General features: G+C 43.0%; 1 protein-coding gene and 1 long non-coding RNA gene across 2 annotated transcripts in view; one reads left to right on the top strand and one right to left on the bottom strand.

Moving 5' to 3' along the window:
- The window catches only part of REEP3 (receptor accessory protein 3), a 184,378-nt gene extending 175,593 nt beyond the window's left edge, over positions 1-8,785 (top strand). The window contains exon 8 of the mRNA XM_077258762.1: positions 1,952-8,785. Coding sequence (XP_077114877.1) covers positions 1,952-2,008 — 57 coding nt within the window. The 3' untranslated portion in view covers positions 2,009-8,785. The remainder of the gene's footprint in view (positions 1-1,951) is intronic.
- The window catches only part of LOC143769835 (uncharacterized), a 259,674-nt gene that overhangs the window by 57,276 nt on the left and 176,811 nt on the right, over positions 1-25,587 (bottom strand). The gene's annotated exons all lie outside the window — the stretch shown is intronic.

The raw sequence follows: 25,587 nt of genomic DNA, 5'->3' as shown, positions 1-25,587 counted from the left end.
GTAACTATATGCGTGGCTGTAGCTATGGATACCTAGACTACTGCTATGCCCCACACATGGGGTAAGCGACATAGCTAATCAGGAGAACTATACTTCCCGTAAAAGAAGCAAAGCCAGGAAATTATATTCTAGGCAGAAGATCCCAAAATCCATCCCAGAGAGGTTGTAATGTGACTTCTGCCTGTAAATGATCATGATCCTAAATTTCATACATTATAAATATAGACAATTATTAATACTGGCACACCATGTGAGAGGTGTACTACAGTGCATTGTGCCATGGTTAAAGCCACGGCACGCACCCTGTTGATTTATCTGGCATAGGGGAGAAAATGGGCAAGCTAGATGACTTACAATTGTTTTTCAACCCACGTCTGAATGTTTTAGAACAAGTACAACAGAGGATAAATCATAACATTTGACCCCATAGCTCAATTTCACACTGTATTTATATCCAAAAAACTATGCTACGTACATGGATTAATCTAACCAAGTTTCTGTAAAATTGATCTTCATTTTCTATTGGGTTTCTGGGTCCCAAACATTTGTTGGCAATTCTTAGAATAAGACAGGCCATAAATATTTGATACCCCTGAATGTCGATAGAATGAAACAACAATTACCGGCATTCATCAGTATTGCTGTGATACAGCTCATACACTGCTGGGGCCAAGGGCAATCTCTTGTGCCCCTCACCGCCCCCTCTCCATGCACATGAATTCTTGGCCGATGTTTTATATTCTTTCAATGATGAGAGAAGTAAGCCTCTTCCAGACACCTCAACAAGCCTAATTCTTTCCCCAACATAATTTGAGAAGTGCCGAGTTGCTCCTATGTACATTAGTTGTTCAGAAAGACCTTCTAAAATCAGAGAGACTTGCTCAACTTCTTTTCTTCCTTTAACAAATGTTTAGTTTTGTGTTTACTTTAGTTTGTACATAAACTGCATTTTTAGTGGCAAAATATTATTTCATACTTTAGGTATTTTTTTTATTTTTTATTTTTTTTTCCCCCTTTTTTCTGTCCCACAATTGGCTCCATACAATAATATTGTTTTACAATTAACACTATATAGTAATTCTGGTCAACCTATTGCAATGGGAGCCATGTCCCCCGGCCTGGTCCCCATCTGGCAGCCATCTCCCGTGGCCTGGTCCCCATCTGTCAGCCATCTCCCGTGGCCTGGTCCCCATCTGGCAGCCATCTCCCGTGGCCTGGTCCCCATCTGGCAGCCATGTGCCCCGGCCTGATCCCCATATGGCAGCCATGTCCAGTGGCCTGGTCCCCATATGGCAGCCATGTCCAGTGGCCTGGTCCCCATATGGCAGCCATGTCCAGTGGCCTGGTCCCCATATGGCAGCCATGTCCAGTGGCCTGGTCCCCATATGGCAGCCATGTCCCCCGGCCTGGTCCCCATATGGCAGCCATGTCCCCCTGGCCTGGTCCCCATATGGCAGCCATGTCCAGTGGCCTGGTCCCCATATGGCAGCCATGTCCCCCGGCCTGGTCCCCATATGGCAGCCATGTCCCCCTGGCCTGGTCCCCATATGGCAGCCATGTCCCCCTGAGAAGCAGATGCTCTAAAATAACAGAGCGAGTACTCTGCCTCCCCAGGTCCATTGTCTGTTCCCTGCCACGTCTAGGGTCTCAATGTTTTGGATGCAACGGTGACGTCACGTTGACTGCAAGCATCAAAGCTAATCCCTGAGCTCAGAGGTTGTTTTGAATTAGACGGCACCAGCCGCTGAGCTCAGTGATTGGCTACAGTAGCGATATCACCGCTGCAGACAAAACGTCAAGGCATGAGAATTGGAGGGATTGCAATGTTAGGCATTTTAGAGCATTTGGGGCCCACTTTCCTGAAAGCGGAAACCCCTTTAAGAGAGGAATTTGGGGGCTATTTTATTTTTTGTGTTTTAAGTCACAAACTGTCCTTGTTTTTTTTTTGCAGGTACGATATGGATCACTAAAGTACAAAGTGAAGAAAAGACCCCAAGTTTACTTCTGAAGGCACCTAAGGGAACGCCCTGAACTGCTGTACTGCCATTGTTTTCTATGCTCTGTGTGACTTACGAAGACGCTCGACATTTCAAGAGGCGCGAGGAGGCTACCACAACTTCCATGAGCACTATTTATTGTGTATTTCTATGTGTTCTATGGAACGTCTTAGATCTGTAACTTTGTAGCCACTTTTGGGATTCAGTACGACAATTAGTACCGGAGTATTGGGAGCAGATCTAGATCTTCCAGGTCGTGCGATCGAGTGAAGCAACATTTGGAGGACTCGACCATAGCAGTAGGGTTTTATTACAGTTTTATACTAAATGCACAATCTCCTTGATAGTAAATGTCTTTACACTAAGATGCCTTACTACGGTCTGACAATTCTCGGACATGGAAGCTGCCTTTAATTGATTTTTTTAAGGGTTTACAGATTACCGTTTAATCACTTAATTTACATAAACCATTGGCAAGTTGTCTCATTTACTGGAAACTTTTCACCTGAGCCAAAAAGATAATTATTATTTTTTTTTTTTATCTTTTCGTAGAACTCTGTTTGGCACCGTTCCTCTGTTATTCCTCTTGTAAATAAAAAACATGAATAGATTGATAATCTGCTTTTACCATTCCTTTTGTAGCGTCCCTACATGCTCCGACATTTGTTATTACCAATCGGACAGTGTCCGTGTGTGGGGACAAATCCTATTAACGAGGGATGGTAACAGGATAAGTACATATTTTCAGGAGGAGTAACAGAAGAACTATACTATATAGCGTTCTAAAGAAGAAATGTATTAAATCATGTGTCAACAGCTGGCAGGGCCTTTTAAAAATTAATTTATTCCAAATATTTTTATTTTGGTGTAAATTACTTTATATTACTAAATACCTGCACACAATACGCTGATTACTGATGAAAAATGGATTTCTGGAAACAAAGGTAATCTCAAATTTTTTTTTTTTTTTTTAACACCACTTATAATTTTTCATTTATTTTTCCTTTTCTTTGTTCATCCTTTTGTGTTTGATCTCTTTTTTCCGGTGCTCATAGCCAACTATTGAACTTGCTTTCAAATAGAATATTGTCCTTTTGATGCCTTTACAACCACTGCTGGCGGTGGACTGTGCCGCAGGGTGGAAGGCCTGATAGAACAAATTCTTGCTTAATATATATATATTTTTTGGTATTTGTTTACTACACAGTTTGGAATTTATTTCTTTATTTTACCAATTATTAGTTGTTTGTTTCGCTCAGTCTCCTGGTTTACAAAATCATGTCTTTTTTTCGATTGCAATTTACAGCTTTATTTTACTGTGCTGCACATATATGTTGCGTGTTTCTGTTTCTTATATTGTGTTTCTCTAAGGTTCAAAGTGGAATTTTTTTCTTTTTCTTTTTTTTACTATTAGTTATTATGCAATGGTTGTCTTGCATCATTATGTTTGATTGCAGTTGTGCTTTATTTTTGGGAATGGGAATAGGATTTTGTTTCAGGTGATAATTTGAGTTTGTTTTATGCACATTACTTTTGTGGTTGATACATTTTTATATCTTACGATTACAATGCTGTTTTTAGAATAAAGGGAAAATACTATAAATGATAATTATAATATGCTTCATATGATGGAGGCAGTTTTGATCCTTTTTTTTTTTTTTTTTTAGATACTTTACATTAGCTTTACAAGACCCCTAGTCCCTATTTTTTCCCAATATTTGACAATGGGGGAGAGTCTGGACAACATCGGGCGCATTAGATGGTTGGCTGGTCTTGCTGAAATCAGTATGTTTGGCCTATTTTTGTCTGTGTTTGGCCACCTTAATAGTTATCATTCTTTTCTATGGACTCCAAGTAATTATCACCTTCAACGTGGTTGGAAACCAAAATCTGCATCAATTTTCTAAAAAATGTTTCTTTCAACAATGCTAGGGCTTCCGTACAAACTCAGGTTTGGCCACATCTTAGTTTACAAAACTTTGTGAATCCAAAGTGCCTATCAGGTGGGTAAACTTTTTTTTATTACCGTAGTATGTTTGTGTCCTGGCACCTTCTCAGATTTTTATGGGACTTGAAGAGGTTGTCCACTACTTTTTCATTGATGATCTATCCTTGGATCAGTCATCAGTGTCTGATTGGTCGGGGTCCGACACCCGAAACCCCCACCAATCAGCTATCCATTATCCGTGTCGGCAGCCCTTGGACTACTCACTTGTGGAGCTGGCCGCCTCCTATTGATTTGAATAAGAGGTGGATGTGTTGTGCCCTGCGGAGACCATTTCCTGAAGATGGAGCAGCTCCACAAGTGAGCACTTGTGGCCAGCGGCGGCCGCCGACACCGATAACAGCTGCCCGGCAGGGAATACCGGGTGTTGGACCCTGATAGATCAGACATTGATAGGTAGGTCATTAATGCTAAAGTACTGTTCAGCGGCGACTATTTCCTGTTCTTGTGCGCGCTCCCGCACTGGTCCCCTGGAACACAGTGGATGGCTCATGTGCAGATGGAGAGCATCGCTTACCACTAGATGCTACTACGCATGTGCCTGTGCCATTTTGTTAAAGCAATATTTTTATTTGAAGACCAGAATATTAAATGAGCATTATTTAAAATAGGAGGCCGGTCATTGAAGGTTCTGTGATGTGTCATTTAAGCCCAAAATGATGATGGGGCCAGAGCACCATCTAAAGCCTCCACAGAGTTCGAGCATCTCATTAACTCAAAACTGAAAATAAAGATTAAACAACCACAAGATGGTTTTCACCAACCAAGGTATCATGTTAATCAGTATGAGGGCGGCAACCTGACATTGCCTGTAGTTTACTGAGCAAAATCCTGATGAAAGGTTCGCTTTCAGTTTTCTATGGGTAAACAGAACTTGGGGTAAATGTATAAAACTTGTTGAATCAGTTCTTGTATGGGAGAGGTTGCTTCCCAATGTGTATAATTAATTTTACTGGAATACTTAATTAATTTACTGTATTTAATGCACATGATGGAAGACCTACTGATTATACTGATTAGCTTGACTCAGACTCTGTTAAGTAATATGAAAAAGCATTTACCCACAATTACCATCATCTAGGCCCAGAAAGGTCTGAAACTTGAGCATCTGTGTTCTCAGGACACTTCTTATACATGAGTTATTTCTGCAGGAAGTGTCTCATAGTTTACATCTAGTAATATACATGTCTTCTTTACATGTTTCATTGTAAATTTACCATAAGGAACCAATTTATCATAGATCATAGAACAAATAATACTCTAAGCCTTAGTTCACATCCAAATATTTATTTATTTATTTTTGTTCTGTTATAGGAACAAAAAAAAAAAGAAAAAGCAAACAAATTATCACAGTGACTGAACCAGACAGACACCAACATCCTTGACTGGCACTTTTTGATTGGGGTCTGATGGGCACCCATCATTGTGGTCAGACAAAAGTCTAATAATTTTAGCAGATTCTGTAACCTTCACCGCAGATATGCACCCATACAATATAAGAAATAAAAAGCTTTACAGGTATTAGTAGCCAGTGTTCATAATTGGCCTCTGCTTTGGTCTATAGCAGTATTTCCCAAACTCCAGTCCTCCCGGACCCCAGCAGGTCGTGTTTTCAGGATTTCCTTAGTATTGCACAGGTGATGGAAGTATCAGGAGTTCTCCCACTTGTGCAGCACCATGGAAATCCTGAAAACATGACCTGTTGGGAGCTGTGAGGACTGGAGTTTGGGAAATACTGGTCTATAGTATTGATTTGCCTCCTCAACAGTCTCAGCCAGATTTGGTTATCCAGAGTCAAGCTGCCATTATTGACATCTATCCAGGTTTGAGGGTTATATAAATTAAACATTTAAGTCCGAGATATCCAGTCTGTAAATTCCATTTCCAGGGTTCACAATCGTCAGACTAAGGCCGGGGTGACACTTGCGAGTGTGATGCGAGAAACTCGCATCAATACCTGGCGCTGCTGCCAGCACTCGGGACCGGAGTGTGCGGCTGCATTTATTTCTATGCAGAGATGCTAGAGACTCGCACAAGTTTCTCGCATCACACTCGCAAGTGTGACCCCGTCCTAAGGTGGCCATACACCTTTAATAGCAGTCGGCCCTTCCTTTCCATCCCCCACCAGTTCTCATGCACCTTTAATTTGATCATTCATGTGTTTTGCAGAAAGAAAGGGGGGGGAGCTGCTGTTGGACATCATGTGTAGCGTATCAACCTGGATTGGGCATGTTGAAATTCAGCATACCCAATCCTTTCTTTGGCCACCACTACCTCACTTTCATCTAGAAACCAAAGTTAACGCCCTTAAGGATAGAATTATAATCATAGTTCAAAAATACAAAGTAAAGGCATAACACTTGACCAGACTAAATAACCACAACCCAGGATATGGTATATAATCCCAGTCTAAGAAGAGATTTATGCAAGTTTAATATAAAAATATAATTTTATTGAATAAATATATATGTAAAAAAAACATAAAATGACAGGGAGCATCTCATATAAGGGACACATAATGAGCCTGGGCAAAACATAAAACTTAAGACATGAATGGGATCACACATTAATAGCAAGGGTACAGGACAGTAAAGTGCCAGTGCCAATCGTAATTCAGTATTGATTCATCACCACCATGAATGCTAAATAAGTAAAATCCCTAGGTTCCTAAAATCTCATAGCAGCATAACAATCTTGTAAATAGGCATTGTTACCTGTAATAATCATTTCATTGCCTATGGGGTCCCGAGCTCCGGGGGGCCCTCCAGAAGAAGGGAGGTGAAGCGGTCAGCATGTAGAGACATGAAGCTTAGGCAGTGAAGTGATTAATACAGGTAACAATGCCTATTTACAAGGTTGTTATACTGCTATGAGGTGTTTAGGAATTTAGCATTCATGGTGGTGATAGATCAATACTGAATTACGATTAGCACTGGCACTTTACTGTCCTGTACCCTTGCTATAAATGCTTATTTAGCATTTATCATGGTGGTATATCAATGTTGAATTACGATTAGCACTGTGAGTTTAGTATGTAGCAATGTAGGTGCGTAGGGTCAGCTGCAGGTACAACCCTAAACCACATGGGGAAATATAGAAACTACAAAAAATAAACAAAGTACTCTCGCTATGAGACAAAATGCATAGGATAGACCCAAATGATGTTGGATGGGAAGGTGCTCGTGATGTTTGGCAATGGGGAAATTCAAGTCAAAGATGTGTAGGCTCAGACTAAAGTAATGAATGAGAGGAATAATTAATATAGATGCGACGTGCCAAGGCACTAAAAGATGTCTTGAATGTATTGGTGCCCCCTTTAAAAATATCAATTACTACCAGAAGGCAATATTAAGTAAACTTAGTGTCTATGAGATAAAAACATATACTGTATTAAAAAACAATTAACGACCCCTTAGGTTGTGAAGTATCCACATAGGGCAGGCACTACTGGTGGCAGGACTTCTAGAATAAACGTTTGGTACCTGTATCAGATGTACGAGCATGGATTGTTCCAAAACTGTCAAAGAAACTTGATAGTGACAGTGGAGAAAGTATACTTAGCTTTTAGTCTGTATTTGTTGGCTTGCACGCCAGTCCTGAGAGCGCTGTTCCGGCCGGTGACAGACGCTTGCTCAGCCTGGGGTGTAAAGATCTTTGTGTGATGCTTTACAGGAGCTGACGGGACCTTCGTGACGTGATGCCCACAGGAGAAGTACGTATCGCAGTAGGAGCCAAATAACCAACACGTTTCGGAATGACAACAGATTCCTTCATCAGGGACTAGCACTGGCACTTTATTGTCCTGTACCCCTGGCTATTAATGTGTGATGCCATTCATATCTTATGTTTTGCCCAGGCTCATTATGTGTCCCTTATATGAGCTGTTCCCTGTCTTTATGTATTTGTTTAATAAAATTATATTTTAACATTAAAATATGTATAAATCTCTACTCCGCCTAGGATTATATACTATATCCTTGGTTGTGGTTGGTAACTAGATGGAGAAACCTTTGGGAGATATGTCAGTGCTTGTTATAGCATAAGCAAGGTGGTTACAATATTTCAAGTAATTTGCACTAACATTTTTCTAGAGAGTTACTAATCCAGACTACTTTTTATACTATGGATGGACTCTCCGTTAATGCTTTTTAAACTTTTTCACAGTCTTGGAAGAGGAGATGGCCGAGGAGGACTGGTTTTATATAAGAGATAACTTTTGAAAAAGAAAAGTCTAGTCAACTGCAGCTGAAGCTAGGCGGTTTACATGTCGCTCAACTCTAGTTGTGTAACGTTTTCTGCTTCTAGAGGCTTGTTCTGCAAAACTATAAATTGCATGCAGAAATCCCGTCTGAAAGGCCAAGGGCAAAGGCCTGTGTGTCTCTTTTGGGCATGTATCTCAATAACAACATAAAAAAACGACTTGTGATATTCCCATTGCTGGTATGAGCCTGTAATGTATATTGGAGTTTTACTTTGACAGCTCTTTTCTTTCTAAGCACCATACAACAACATTCCTTACTTAAGATACCATTGTCCCTTAATTACATCCCCAGTTCTCCTTTCAAGCCACCTCTTCTGACAGAATGGAGTATTATTTTTTAATTAAAAGTGCAGTTTCAAAGCAAAATGGTAATAATAATAATAAAAAAATCATTGCTGTAATTTGTGCTGGACTTGAGTTTTGTACTGGACTGTAATTCTGGATGCTGCTTGTTAAGCTCAAGAAATGCAAAAATGCTGGATCTTTTTGCAAATGAGTCCAATAAAAAAAATCTTCAATGCAGATGGCTGTATCTGTTTTTTGTTTATCTTCCAAGTGTGGTAATTGCTCTTTAATGTTTGATATCTATTACCGTATATACTCGAGTATAAGCCGACCCGAGTATAAGCCGACCCCCCTAATTTTGCCACAAAAAACTGGGAAAACTTATTGACTCGAGTATAAGCCTAGGGTGGAAAATGCAGCAGGTACCAGTGAATTTCAAAATTAGAAATAGATACTCCATACCATTCATTATGGCCCCATAGATGCTCCACATAAAGCTGTGCCATATATAATGCTCTGCACCGTTGCCCCATAGCTGTGCCATATAGTGCTCTGCACCATTGCCCCATAGATGCTCCACATAAATCTGTGCTGCTGCTGCAATAAAAAAAAAAAAAAAAAGATACTCACCTCTCTTGCTTGCAGCTCCCGGCGTCTCTCCGCACTGACTGATCAGGCAGAGGGCGGCGCGCACACTATATGCGTCATTGCGCCCTCTGACCTGCACAGTCAGTGCAGAGAGACGCCGGGAAGATGGCGCGACGCCCGGCGTGTGGAACGAGGACAGGTGAATATGTCATACTTACCTGCTCCCGGCGTCCCGCTCCTTCCCCTGCCTGTCTTCGGTGCCGCAGCCTCTTTCTCTATCAGTGGTCACCGGCACCGCTTCATTAGAGAAATGAATAGGTGGCTCCGCCCCTATGGGAGGTGGCGCAGCCTATTCATTTCTCTAATGAGCGGTCCCACGTGACCGCTCAGGGGAAGAGTCTGCGGCACCGAAGACCGTGGGACGGGCTTATACTCGAGTATATACGGTACTTTTTTTATTTGTTCGCTTTTGTGCAATTTTTCATGGTAACCTGGCATGTCAGAATAATTGCATTAAAGCGTAAGTCGTTTTAATCTTTACTTTATAAATCCATAGTGTACGTGAAAAGAAACGTAATATTTTATTAAAAAAATCTGTTTTGTTTTTGTTCTCTGACAGAACCAATCAGGATGGACTCTTAACTCTAGTAGTTCACCTCTCTGTGCTAGCAGGCCTCAAAATAGACTGAGCAACACCAGGACCCAGATCTCACTGTTTTGCACATGACTACAGAATTATAGACAAAATTCACAATCCCAAAAAGGGAGAGCCACGCCCCCGTATTTACAAAGTACCAGAAACTATAGCAAAACTGAAGAAATGGAACGGCCAAAAAAAGGTTGATTTAAGAGCAATGTGTAGATGGGGCCATTTAACAGACAAGCCCTAGGAGAAAAACAAGATGAGCAAATACCCTGCAGTAAGTAAATAGTAAATGTAAATAACATGGGGTACTTAACCCCTTAGTGACAGAGCCAATTTGGTACTTAATGACCGAGCCAATTTTTACAATTCTGACCAGTGTCACTTTATGAGGTTATAACTCTGGAACGCTTTATCGGATCCCGCTGATTCTGAGATTGTTTTTTCGTGACATGTTGTACTTCAAGTTAGTGGTAACATTTCTTCGATATTACTTGCGATTATTTATGAAAAAAATGGAAATATGGCGAAAATTTTTAAAATTTTGCAATTTTCAAACTTTGTATTTTTATGCCCTTAAATCAGAGAGATATGTCACAAAAAATAGTTAATAAATAACATTTCTCACATGTCTACTTTACATCAGCACAATTTTGGAAACAAATTTTTTTTTTGTTAGGGAGTTAAGGGTTAAAAGTTGACCAGCAATTTCTCATTTTTACAACACCATGTTTTTTTTAGGGACCACATCACCTTTGAAGTGATTTTGAGGGGTCTATATGATAGAAAATAACCAAGTGTGACACCATTCTAAAAACTGCACCCCTCAAGCTGCTCAAAACCACATTCAAGAAGTTTATTAACCCTTTACGTACTTCACAGGAACTTAAACAATGTGGAAGAAAAAAATGAACATTTTACTTTTTTTTGCAAACATTTTACTTCAGAACCATTTTTTTAAATTTTCACAAGTGTAAAAACAGAAATTTAACCACAAATTTTGTTGTGCAATTTTTCCTGAGTACGCCGATACCCCATATGTGGAGGTAAACCACTGTTTGGGCGCACCGCAGAGCTTGGAAGTGAAGGAGCACCGTTTGACTGTTTCAATGCAGAATTGGCTGGAATTGAGATCGGACGCCATGTCGCGTTTGGAGAGCCCCTAATGTGCCTAAACAGTGGAAACCCCCCACAAGTGACACCATTTTGGAAACTAGACCCCCCAAGGAACTTATCTAGATGTGTGGTGAGCACTTTGAACCCCCAAGTGCTTCACAGAAGTTTATAACGTAGAGCCGTGAAAATAAAAAATCGCATTTGTTTTCACAAAAATGATTTTTTCGCCCACAAATTCTTATTTTCACAAGGGTAACAAGAGAAATTGGACCCCAAAAGTTGTTGTCCAATTTGTCCTGAGTATGCTGGTACCCCATATGTGGGGGTAAACCACTGTTTGGGCGCACGGCAGAGCTCGGAAGGGAAGGAGCGCCATTTTGGAATGCAGACTTTGATAGAATTGTCTGCGGGTGTTATGTTGCGTTTGCAGACCCCTAATGTACCTAAACAGTAGAAACCCCCACAAGTGACCAAATTTTGGAAACTAGACCCCCTAAGGAACTTATCTAGATATGTGGTGAGAACTTTGAAAGCTCAAGTGCTTCACAGAAATTTATAATGCAGAGTAGTGAAAATAAAAAAATATATTTTTTTCCAACAAAAAAGATTTTTAGCCCCCAAGTTTTTATTTTCACAAGGGTAACAAGAGAAATTGGACCCCAAAAGTTGTTGTCCAATTTGTCCTGAGTATGCTGGTACCCCATATGTGGGGGTAAACCACTGTTTGGGCGCACGGCAGAGCTCGGAAGGGAAGGAGCGCCATTTTGGAATGCAGACTTTGATAGAATTGTCTGCGGGCGTTATGTTGCGTTTGCAGACCCCTAATGTACCTAAACAGTAGAAACCCCCACAAGTGACCAAATTTTGGAAACTAGACCCCCTAAGGAACTTATCTAGATATGTGGTGAGAACTTTGAAAGCTCAAGTGCTTCACAGAAATTTATAATGCAGAGTAGTGAAAATAAAAAAATATATTTTTTTCCAACAAAAAAGATTTTTAGCCCCCAAGTTTTTATTTTCACAAGGGTAACAGGAGAAATTGGACCCCAAAAGTTGTTGTCCAATTTATCCCGAGTACGCTGATGCCCCATATGTGGGGGTAAACCACTGTTTGGGCGCACGGCAGAGCTCAGAAGGGAGGGAGTACCATTTGACTTTTTTAGCGCAAAATTGGCTGTCGTGTTTGGAGACCCCCTGATGTACCTAAACAGTGGAAACCCCCCAATTCTAACTCCAACCCTAACCCCAACACAGCCCTAACCCTAATCTCAACCCGATCCATAATCCTAATCACAACCCTAACGATAATCACAACCCTAACCCCAAAACAGCCCTAATCTCAACCCTAACCATAACCCTAATCAAAACCCTAAATCCAACACACCCCTAACCCTAATCCCAACCCTAACCCTAATCCCAACCCTAATCCCAAACGTAACACTAATCCCAACCCTAATCCAAACCCTAACCCTAATCCCAACTCTAACCCTAACTTTAGCCCCAACCCTAACTTTAGCCCCAACCCTAACCATAACTTTAGCCCCCGTCGTCACAAAAAAAGTTCAATGTAACCTTTTTTTTGTACGTCGCGTCCGCCATTTCCGCGGATGCGTTGCCGTAACTCTGCCCCCTCCTCCCCAGGACATAGACTGGGCAGCGGATGCGTTGAAAAACTGCATCCGCTGCCCACGTTGTGCACAATTTTCACAACGTGCGTCGGTACATCGGGCCGACGCATTGCGACCGCCCCGTACCGACGCAAGTGTGAAAGAAGCCTAAGGCTACTTTCACACTAGCGTCGTACTCGGCCCATCGCAGTGTGTCGGGCCGACGTACCGACGCTAGCGTTGTAAGCGCCGCACAACGGGTGCAGCGGATGCTGTTTTTTCAACGCATCCGCTGCCCCATTGTGAGGTGCGGGGAGGCGGGGGCGGAGTTCCGGCCACGCATGCGCGGTCGGAAATGGCAGACACGTCGCACAAAAAAGTTACATGTAGTTTTTTTGTGTCGACGGTCCGCCGAAGCACGACGCATCCGTCGCACGACGGATGCGACATGTGGCAATCCGTCGCAATGCGTCGCTAATGCAAGCCAATGGAGAAAAAACGCATCCTGCAAGCACTTTTGCAGGATGCGTTTTTTCTCCAACGACGCATTGCGACGGAAGCCAAAAAACGCTAGTGTGAAAGTAGCCTAACCCTAGCCCTAGCCCTAACCCTAAATTTAGCCCTAACTCTAACCCTAACTCTAACCCTAACTCTAACCCTAACTCTAACCCTAACCCTAATTTTAGCCCCAACTTGTCTTCTCCTGCCGGCCGGCAGATGGCAGCAGATGGCGGGCGCACTGCGCATGCGCCCGCCATGATGAAAAAGCCGACTGGCAGGAGAAGACAGAAGAGGACCCAGGGACCCCGGGTGAGTATGATAGGGTCCCCGAATCCCCCTATTTCTCTGTCCTCTGATGTGCGATCACATCAGAGGGCAGAGAAATAACTGATCGCTTTTTTTTTTTTTTTTTTTGCGGTCGCCGGTAAACTGTTAATTACCGGCGATCGCAAAGCAGGGGTCGGTGCAAACCGACCCCGATCATGTTCTTTGGGGTCTCGGCTACCCCCGGCAGCCGAGACCCCAAAGAACATCCGGGTGCCGGGCGGCGGGCGCACTGCGCGTGCGCCCGCCATTTTTTCCCGGAAGAAAGATGGCGGCGCCCATGGGGAGACACGAGGAGCACCGGGGGAGGTAGGTAAGTATTGGGGGGCTATTGGGGGCCATCGGGGACCACATTTCTCTGTCCTCCGATGTGCAATCACATCGGAGGACAGAGAAATTAAACGGCAAATCGCGGTTTGTTTTTTTTTTTGTTGCGACCGCCGGTAAACGGTTAATTACCGGCGATCGCAACTCGGGGGTCGGTAAAAACCCCCCGAATCATGTTCTCTGGGGTCTCGGCTACCCTCGGCAACCGAGACCCCAGAGAAAATCCGACTCTGGGGGGCGCTATTCACTTTTTCCACAGCGCCGTTAATTAACGGCGCTGTGGATTAAGTACCCTTAGCGGCCGCCGTTAAAAGGCGTATCGGCGGTCGCTAAGGGGTTAATCCCTTAATGACAAGTCAATTTTGACCTTAGTGATCAAGCCAAATGTTACAATTCTGACCAGTGTCACTTTAGCTTCAAAGGATCCCATGCCTCAATCACAACTATCCTCAAAAAGCCCTCTCTTGACCCATCCTCTGTAGCTATCGCATCATACCACTTCTCCCCTATGCCTCAAAACTACTGGAACAACATCTTGAACTGTCTTCCCATCTCTCTTCCTGCTCCCTCTTCGACCGCTTACAATCTGGCTTCCGGTCACATCACTCCACTGAAACTGCCCTAACTAATGACTTATTAACCGCCAAGAGCATACGACACTACTCTGTCCCCCTCCTCCTGGACCTGTCCTCTGCCTTTGACACAGTGGACCATTCCCTATTATTACAGACCCTCTCATCCCTTGGCACCACAGACTTGACCCTTTCCTGGATCTCGTCATACCTAACAGACCGGACATTCAGCGTCTCCAACTCACACACCACCTCCTCACCTTGCCACCTATCTGTCGGAGTCCTGCAAGGTTTAGTCCTAGGACCCCTGCTCTTCTCCATTTACACCTTTTGGCCTGGGACAGCTCAGAATCTCACGGCTTTCAGTATCACCTCTATGCTGATGACACACAAATCTACCTCTCTAGACCAGATATCACCTCCCTACTAACCAGAATCCTTCAATGTCTGTCCGCTATTTCATCCTTCTCCGCTAGATTTCTAAAACTTAACATGGACAAAACAGAATTCATCATCTTTCCCCATCTCGCGTGACCCCCCCCCCCCCCCCCCCAACGGACCTATCCATTACAGTGAATGGCTGCCCACTCTCCCCAGTCCCACAAGCTCGCTGCCTTGGGGTAATCTTTGATACTGATCTCCCCTTCAAACCACCTATCCAAGCCCTTTCCATTTCCTGTCGACTTCAACTCAAAAATATTTCACGGATCCATACATTCCTAAATCAAGAATCTGCAAAAACCCTAGTCCATGCACTCATCATCTCCCGCCTTGACTACTGCAACCTCCTGCTCTGTGGCTTCCCCTCGAACACTCTCGCACCCCTCCAATCTATTCTAAACTCTGCTGCCCTACTAATCCATTTGTCCCCCTGCTATTCCCCGGCCTCTCCCCATTGCCCAGAGACTCCAGTACAAAGCCCTAACCATGACATACAAAGCCATCCACAACCTGTCTCCTCCATACATCTGTGACCTCGTCTCTCGGTACTTACCTGCACGCAACCTCTGATCCTCACAAGATCTCCTTCTCTACTCCCCTCTTATCTCCTCTTCCCACAATCGCATACAAGATTTCTCTCGTGCATCTCCCCTACTCAGGAACTCTCTACCACAACATATCAGACTCTCGCCTACCATCGAAACCTTCATAAAGAACCTGAAGACCCACCTCTTCCGACAAGCCTACAACCAGTAACCACCAATCGATCAAACCGCTGCACGATCAGCTCTACCCTCACATACTGCATCCTCACCCATCCCTTGTAGATTGTGAGCCCTCGCGGGCAGGGTCCTCTCTCCTACTGTACCAGTCGTAACTTGTATTGCTTAAGATTATTGTACTTGTTTTTATTATGTCTACCCCTCCTCACATGTAAAGCGCCATGGAATAAATGGCGCTATAATAATAATCCCGATTCTGAGATTTGTTTTTTTTTCATGACATATTGTACTTCATGATGGTGGTAAAACATTTTATATATGACTTGCATTTGTGGGAAAAAAAAATGTGGAGGTTAGATACCCCCCCCAAAAATCCAGAGATCTGTGATACTCCGTGCATACCAGAGCACCCGATGCAAACTCGAGTAGCGAGCATTTGCGCTCAACACTAGCCGTCATTTTTTTTTTTTTTTTACTTTTGAATCCTCCCCAACTGCAAATCATGGAAAAAAAAATATTTTTTTTTTCATAATTTTCATCTAAGTTGGTGACAAAGGGGGTTTGATATACTGTTTTTTCTATTTTGAGCACTGTGATAGACCCTATCACAGTGATCAAAAGGAACCGATAGGAAAAATTTCCTATTGTTGCCGGGTACCGGCCGGCAAATCTCAGGCGGCGCACTTCGCATGCGCCCGCCATTTTTTTCCCCCGGGAAGATGATGCCGGGCCGGGGTATTGATCAGGAGGAACCTGGGGATGGCAGAGGTAAGGGGGGCATGATTTCTCTCTCCTCTGACATGTATATGTATATCATGTCAGACGAGGGAGAAATGATTGAAACCGCATGCACACTTTTTACACTCTAGGGATCGCTGCAGCCTTATTTCCGGTCGCTGTTTTAAAACTGCAATGAGGGAATAAGGACCGTTAGAGGCCGCCATTTCAATGCATATCAGCATTCGCTAAGGGATTAATTGACACTATTGATGAAAGTATTACTGAGACAGGAGATACTTGGTTTTTATGAGATTCCGTGTAGGTAGGGGAGAGGAGAGGGAGGAGCTCTGCCTTTAGCGGTCCTTTTATCTTCCTCCTCCCTCTAAACCAAATCTTATCAGTAGTAACGGTCATCTCCAATCTCAGTAATGTAAAAATCTGTCTTCACTTAAAGGGAACCTGTCACCCCCAAAATCGATGGTGAGGTAAGCTCACCGTCATCAGGGGCTTATCTACAGCATTCTGTAATGCTGTAGATAAGCCCCCGATGTTACCTGAAAGAGGAGAAAAAGATGTTATAATATACTCACCTGGGCGGTCCCGCTGTGGTCCGTGGTCAAATGGGTGTCTCAGGTCCGCTCCGGCGCCTCCTATCTTCATTCCATGACGTCCTCTTCTGGTCTCCGCGCTGCGGCTCTGGCGCAGGCGTACTTTGTCTGCCCTGGTGAGGGCAGAGCAAAGTACTGCAGTGCCCAGGCACCAGGCCTCTCTGACCTTACCAGCGCGGAGACAAGAAGAGGACGTCATGGAATGAAGATAGGAGGCGCCGGAGCAGACCTGAGACGCCCATCGGATCGGACCGCCCCTGGGTGAGTGTAATCTAACCTCTTTTTCTCCTCTTTCAGGTAACATCGGCGGCTTATCTACAGCATTACAGAATGCCGGTAAGCATACCTCACCATCGATTTTGGGGGTGACAGGTTCGCTTTAAGACAGATTTTCCCTTGAATTGATAATATTGAGAATGAAAAATCAGATTTTTCTGAAAAGATGTTACACAATTTCCTATTTTAATTTGTACTATTTATTTATGAAATAAAAATGAAAACGACTGTTCCTCTTTAAAGAGGAAGTGCATGGAGTTCCACTAAAAGAAGTTATGTGTATAGTAAATGTGGTTGGTTTGTCATTTCAATGTTTCTGCAATGCTGGAATACACATTTTATATAGGAACAGAATTTTGACTACCTTTTGAAATCTACTTAATATTGCATATGTTTATATATTACAGTACATCTGTTTTTTTCCCATCTTTAAATAACGTTCTACAATTTACAGCTAAAATGTTACATTATTTTTTTTTATGTCATAAATCTAATTTTTAGATTATTACCCAGAGCAGCATTTGGTATTCCGATGATTATTATGGGAAGCTGTCAATAAACCTGGTTGCAGACACACCTCCTCACCCACTGACTTTGTATCTGTAATGAAGTGGAACAGTTATATCTCATGCACATATCAGGGATTTTCTCATATCAGAAAATAGGTCCTAGTGTCATCAGTGTTTTTGATCAGATTGTCATTAGTGATGAGTGAACATGCTTTGATAAGATATTATCCGATCATGCTCAGGTGCTAACCAAGTGACTTAGGCGTGCTCGAAAAATATGTTTGAGTTCTCGTAGCTGCATGTCTTGCAGTTGTTTGACAGCTGCAACACATGGAGGGATTGCCTGCCTTGAGTATCTGTCCATACGACCACAATAAGCCGTACATTCCACAGAGGTGGCCTTTATGGATGAGTGGACAGAAAAAAAAGCCTTTACTTGTACATTAATTTATTGGCTTGTTTTTGAGATATCCAAAAGACGTAGGAGATTCCCCAAATGTATGGAGCTGTGGTCAGATGAGACCAAAATTGAACTTTTTGGCCACTAAAGTAAACTCTATGGCTAGAGCCAAACTAACACAGCTCATCACCCCAAGAACACCATCCCCACTGTGAGACGTGATGGCAGCATCATTCTCTGGGGATGTTTTTCAGCAGCAGGAACAGGGGAAATGGTCTTAGTAGAGGGGAAGATGGATGGTGTGAAATATAGGGATATTCTTAGCTAAACCTGTTTCAGTTTGTCAGTGATTTGAGACTGCTAAATCAACAGTTGAGTGGTTTAAGGGGAAACATGTAAATGTTTTGGGGTGGCCTAGTCAGAACCCAGATCTTAATCCAATTGAGAACCTGTGGTCTGCCTTGAAGATTCATCTTTCTCAGAGGAAACCATCTAACTTGAAAGAGCTGGAGCAGATTTTAGTGATAAGCGAATATACTCGTTACTCAAGATTTCCCGAGCACGCTCGGATGTGCTCCGAGTATTTTTTTTAGTGCTCGAAGATTGTTTTCATCGCCTCAGCTGAATGAGTTACAGCTATTAGCCAGCATAAGTACATGTGGGGGTTGCCTGGTTGCTAGGGAATCCCCACATGTAATCAAGCAGGCTAGTAGCTGTAAATCATCCAGCTAAAAAAACTAAATCTCCGAGCACTTAAAAATACTCGGAGGACACCCGAGCATGATTGGGAAATCTCGAGTAACGAGGATATTCGCTCATCACTTGCAGATTTGCCTTGAGGAACGGGCAAAAATGGCAAGGTGTGGGAAAACTCAGAAACTTCTCTAAAGCAACTCACAGCTGTAATTGCCGAAAAAGGAGTCTCCACAAAGTACTGACTTTAGGGGTTGAATAGTCATGCACGCTTAAGTTGTCAGTTATTTTGTTCTATTTGGTTTCCTTGTTATTGTGAAGCAAACAACAAACATTCACAGTTGCAGGCATGTTCTTCCATGAACTGATGCAAACCCTCACAAAAATTTTTTTTGAAAATTCCAGGTTGTGAGGTTGCAAAACACAAAAAATGCCAATGAATATTGAATATTTCTTCAAGCCACTGTATATTTAAGAGAACTTGTAAAATTAAACAAGGGCATTGGACCCACCTTTGAAAGCCCACTTAAAAGGTGTAGCATGCCCTAGACAACCACTCTACATGGGGGGGGTGACATGTCTTTTTTCTGTAACCAGCACATTGGGAAGCTAGACACCATAATTAATCTAGTTCTGTCAAATGTGGTATTAAGAAGGCAGTAGGAATCCATAAATTATCGGATCAGGCTAATTGAAAATGTATGGTTATTATACAGGGCTCTATATAGATGTAAGGGTTAAGAGATCGTTTGTAGGCCACAAGTAATGGAAAAATGTATGATGACCCTATAAGGGCAGAGACAGACTGCAGTATTTCCTGCAAGAATCTATTTCTCCTGTGAGAATCTCCTCGCACTGCAAGGACTGGCCTGGTCCCTTTCCTGACCTGAGCTAGATAGTGTGATGGATTACTACGCAGCTGTCAAGCTCAGGTCAGGAGAGCCGACAGCCAGTACGAGGTATTTTTTTTAATGCGATGCACGAGAAATACGGCAGTCTGTCTCTGCTCTAAGACAAAGAACATATTTGTCAACATCACTATATTAACCCCTTAATCCCATTGGAGGTACTATCCCGTCAAGGTGACCTGGGACTTAATTCCCTGGGACGGGATAGTACGATGTAATCGCGTTGCTCAGAGGGTCTCTTACCTCCTTCTCCCTGCAGGCCCGGATCCAATATGGCCGCGGAGCTGCATACGGGTCTTGCAGGGAGGTGGCTTACAAGCGCCTGCTCACAGCAGGCGCTGGTAAGCCTGCGGCCCTGCACGTCAGATCGCTGACCTGACACAGTGCACAGCAAAGTGTCAGATCATGGAATACATGAACCGATCCATCGCTACTCGCTATACCATCTGTGCAGGGATAGAGACTCTGGCTGCAACCATTTTTGGACCAGTTGCAGTAGGTTAAACATTTGGGGGTGAGGTGGTTTGTCATGGCGATACGCCCAGCAGTTGACCTGCTGCACCCCGACAGTTATCGTCACCCCAAAAGATGCCACAATTTCAGTTTTTAACTTGCCATATTCCTTGGTGTCTTGCAGGGCCAAGTTATAGTAGGCCTTGTGGGGCTCCCTCGTCCAGCATGGAGCCAGCACCTCCTTGGCGACCCTTTAAAAAAACAATCAAAAAGGCCTCTATGTCATCACCCAGGGTCATTTTCTGCAGAGCTCTCCTTACTGCCTTCCGGATGGAAAAATCTTAAGCTGACCTTGGAGTTGGAGCTGTCGCCGTGCCACAAACCGCTTCTGTGAGCAAATCAATCTGCTACTGTTGTCGGTGCTGGTCTTTTTGCTGGTGCTGCTGGAGCTGCTGCATTGGCAACTTACTTGTGTCCTATTGCGCCAGCTGTTGCTGCTGCTGGTGTACTTGCATCAGATGTTTAATCAGGTCCTCCATTTTGTCTGACGTTGCTTGCTGGCTTATGATCTCCTTCACCCAGGACATGCAGTGTCTTGCAACAGTCACATGTGTCCGCTAGGAACACCGCCCGCATTCTCCACCAATTGTTGGGATGTTACTCACATGGATATGTCGGCAGGCAAAACAGGAAGCGTTTCCATTTAAATGTCCATGCTGGTTTATTGCTGCTTCATAAACCATGCCGCAAGTAAAGGAAAAGTAAACAGCCTTCAGTGCAGGCAAAACAAAGTAAACAGTTCCTTTGATAAAGTCACTTGAGAGCCAGTCCTAGTCACACAGGCTGGATAGGGTCCAGTACACTGGTTCCATCTGGTTATACCACACAGGAGGCCTTCTCCCTCCACACACAACCATGTGCCAAACTAGGGACTCCATTTTCACCTGTTAACCCCACCCAGAGGTGAGGTATGTGGGCAATGAAACCCGCTCGTCTCTCAAGCTGCCCATAAAACCTAATCCAGATGCACCAAACAATCCTCTTAGTGCCATTTGCACTAGAGAAATACTCCAGGATTACATCACAGATGACACCATCTCTGTGATACATATCTCCCTACCTCCCATAAACTATCTGTAGCTGCCTTACAGACTGTATAAGAAACACTTTCATCCAATAAAGTGGGCCGATTTTGTTTTCCCTCATTTGTCATCCGTGTACAACCTGTTTGTTTTTTTTTCCACCAGCAGCTACCAATCATTTACTGGACCATTTACAGTTTCCCACTACAGAACTGTAATATATCAGTAAAAATCAGATGCTTTATTGTGGCTCCGTATAGCATCCGATTTATTTGCACACCATAGACTCGAATGGGTGAGTCTCATCTGATTTACAGAGGAAACTACTGCGATTTTGTTTCCACATCGATTGTCAGTGAAAAAAAAAAACTTTCATCTGTACTGCCCCTTTGAATAACATTAGTCTGAATACTGTCTGTTTTTTTTCATGGATAGTCGTCGTTTGCACAAGCCCTAAGCCTGTGTGGCCACGATGAGGTTTTGGTGCATTTCTGGTGTATTTTCTCTGCGTCAAAAATGCAGCATCTTACAACTTCAGGATGGGATTTCTTGAATCTCGTACACAATGTGATTTTTTTATGCAGCATAAACCAATCTGTGGTGCGTGTTTCGAATCCGAATCTCTTGCGGTTACGCTCAGTTTTATTTGCAGATTTTCCCCATAGAATTGCATTAGATGCAGAAAATCTACATGTAAAAAAATGCACATGACTGTAGCAACAAAATTTTGACATATTATTCTATACGGCACCAGAAATTACTGCGGACCCATGTAGGTACAATAACTCATCAATATATCAATTATCAGGAGGACAATGAGTAAATAATATACCAAACCAAATAATTCAAATTCAACAATTGTTTTTATTCAATAACATAAATTTTAACCATCATAAATAGGTACATAGGTCTTAATTAAGATCATGTGAATCACTCCAAAGTGTTAAATATGACACATAGAGGAGCGTGTCGGACTAAGATAAATATTAGGGGATCATTATAATAATTCATGCTGGGTAGCAATGTGTCCACTGAATTAAGTACATCACTGATTGCAATTGCAATCCCTATTACTCGCAACACAATACACACACCATATACTGCAGATGACTAATCCCACATTCGTATGCATTAATGACAGCAATAATTACCCATGGTAAGGTCCAAAGTCCTGCTCCAATCTGTGTCAAGTAACCCCAATGCGCGTTTCGCGTATAGTGTCGCTTCCTCAGGGGGCGTGGTTTAAGTGATAGATCAGTCCGGTTTAAATAGTAAGCCGTTCCGGTCACGAGACCGCGCGGCTGCCTATCAGTACCCGCTGGCAGTGCGCACGCGCACCGCGTCCCATCGTCATGTCAACAGGAACCCGGAGAGGACGTCCCCCTATGATCACGTCGGCGGGCTGGCGCCGAGCCTCGCACCTCGCTCACACAGGACGGACGGCTAACCAAGGACCAGAAGAAAGACTGCATGGGACACGGTGCGCTTTATAATTAGAAATTGTGCTGAAACAAATAAAATTAAATATATATGAGTGTTCGTGCTGGAAATTATAAAGTGCTTCGTGCATGTCATTTACAAATAATGGTCTTATATAGCCATTAAAACAAAGTGCAGTGTGCAAAAATGTCTTAAAGTGTGTTATTATAAAATATGAAATATAAAAGGACCCTAAAAAGACCCTAAGTACCACATATAAAAAACATGACATAAATATTACTATGTATAGACATGTCAAACGAAAACTAAAGAAAAAAAGGGGAAAGAGAAGAAACAGCTGCCACAGCCTGCCCAGAATACTTATACAGAGACCAGGTATAATTGTAATTATATACTACACCCATACTAGTTCTAATAATCCGAATGTCCTGCACATGATAGACTCCAAATATTGGTTATCTTCCAGTTTATAGATGGATAGTGCTTATACCACTTTTTCTATCCATTCTATCGATTCTTCTATATTCCTCTTTTATTTTTTATTTTTTCAGACCAATATGTGACTTTGGATATTTCCTGCGGACCATGGGCGTCCTGATCAGCAGCTCGATCCCTTCCCTTCACCATATCACGAACAAAGGTAACTAAACTATAACAATAACAATAAAATAATGTTAAAATCACATATACTATCCAGATTTTAAGTGTGGTTTAGTCTATGACAGAGCTTTTTGGAGAGAGGTATAGATACAGGGGTCATACATATCTATCTATTTCAGCCATGAGGAGAGGTTCAAAGAAACGACGAAAAACCCTGACTCTCATTTAACCCCTCAGGGGTCATAGTACCAAGAACAGTTATCCATCGGCATTCTTTTTGTGCGAGGAGACGCTGGATATTGCCTCCCCTGATCCCACATTGTACATGTTCTATGCCTCTCACCAGAAAAGATTTAGGGTTACATTTGTGGTACTGTTTAAAATGGCGTGGAACAGTTTTTAATTGGGAGAGATCCTCCTCTGTTTCTGCTGCCATAATATCACGGACGTGTTCCCGTGTACGTGTTCCCAGGCGTCTAGATGTTAACCCTATGTACACTTTGGGGCAGCTGCATCTCGCATAGTATATGACTTGAGTTGTATTACAAGTAATATGCTGTTTTATTGAGAAATTTTTCTTTCCATCAGTTGATTGGAAATCAACTGCCCGACATATGTTCTTGCAAGAGATGCAGCTGCCACATGGGAAACATCCTAAAGGACAGCCACTTGAACCAAACACATTTTTACCGATTGGGGGCACATAATGACTAGACACCAAAATGTCTTTTAAATTTCTGCTTCTTCTTGATGTCATCATAGGATATTTAGACAAAATTTTAGATAATGTGGAGTCAGTTTTTAGGACATCCCAATGTCTACAAAGACAATCTCTCATAGACGTCCACTCCCCATTAAAGGTTGATATAAACCGAATGGCTTCATCTTTATCGTCCTTACTCCTCTGTCTAGGGTACAGCAAAGCATCACGGGGTTGGGATTTCGCTCTCAAATAGCCCTTTTTTATGCATTTATTGCTGTAACCTCGTTCCTTGAATCTCTCTCGGAGATCCAAGGCTTGATTTTCAAACTTAGACTCAGAGGAGCCGATCCGCCTCATCCTGAGGTACTGCCCAACCGGGATGGCTCTAATAGTGCTATATGGATGGCTTGAACTAGCATGCAATAATGAGTTGACGGAGGTGGACTTCCTGTGCACATCTGTCTGCAAATACCTGTATTTATCCACTTCAACTTTGATATCCAGGAAGTCAACCCCAGTCCTACTCATGCAATACGTCAACTTAATATTGAACCTGTTGTCATTCAGCTGCTGCATAAATTCATGCAGATCCTTCTCAGACCCCTGCCAAATTATAAACAAATCATCTATGTAGCGCAGCCAGCACTGCACATGGTCCGCGGCCCGAACACCCCCCCCCCGCCAAACACCTCCCTCTCCCAATAGCCGAGGAAGAGATTAGCGAAGGAGGGCGCACCGGCCGCGCCCATGGCAGTGCCACGCTGCTGCAAATAAAAAACATCCTTAAACACGAAAAAATTCCTTGTTAGAATGAATGACAACAGTTCCATAATCAAATTGCACATAGGGCCATCCAGGTTGCCGGACCCCAGGAAGAAGCGGACTGCCTCAAATCCATCATCATGACGGATACAAGTGTACAATGATTCTATGTCTGCAGTGACAAGAATCATATCCTCATCAAGTTGGATCCCATTGATCCTGCTCAGGACGTTCGATGTGTCACGTGCATATGAGGGAAGTGACTCTACTAATGGTTTTAAATAGTGATCCGGTATGCAAATTTGTTGACTTCTAAGTCCCCCCATGCCGGACACAATCGGACGCCCGGGGGGATCAATGGGATTCTTATGTACCTTGGGGATAAAGTACAAAGTTGGTATTTTGGGGAATTTTGTAAGTAATCTGTCATATATTTTTTGGGGGATAATCCCCTGATCAAAAGCATCTTCCAAAATGGTCTCCAATTCAAGGGTAAACTTATGTAATGGATTATGGTCCAACCTCAGATATGTCACCCTATCTCTGAGATGTCTCATTGCCTCTTTTTCATAAAGAGATTTAGGCCATAACACAATGTTTCCCCCCTTGTCTGCTGGCTTGATCACTATATCATCATAATTCTTTAATTCTTCGAGCGCCTGTCTGTTTTGACGTCAAATTGTCGTATTGACGTCTAGTTGGTATTTTTTCAAAGTCCTGTATCACCAATCTGGTGAAAATCTCCACTGCTGGGCACAGAGACAAGGGGGGAAAACCCCATTGACCTGGGGTAACAAATGCTGGGAAACCTACCTGTATGGTTGGACGTTTGCTCATTCAAAAGATCCTCCAGCGCCTGTTGCGCCTCCCTCTCCATTCTATCACTAGTGGACTCTTGTCCATCTTTTGCATATAGCTTTTTTAATATTAATTTCCTTGCAAAGAGATAGACGTCTTTGGTAGTTGTGAAAACATCAAAATTATTAGTAGGCGAGAATGTAAGTCCTTTCTGAAGGACTTCTAGTTGGTCCCCAGTGAGAATAT

The sequence above is a fragment of the Ranitomeya variabilis genome, chromosome 4 (genome assembly GCF_051348905.1).
Source record: "Ranitomeya variabilis isolate aRanVar5 chromosome 4, aRanVar5.hap1, whole genome shotgun sequence".
Lineage (NCBI taxonomy): Eukaryota > Metazoa > Chordata > Amphibia > Anura > Dendrobatidae > Ranitomeya > Ranitomeya variabilis.
Note: the sequence above shows the minus strand (reverse complement) of the source record. Positions and strands in the feature narration are given on the sequence as shown.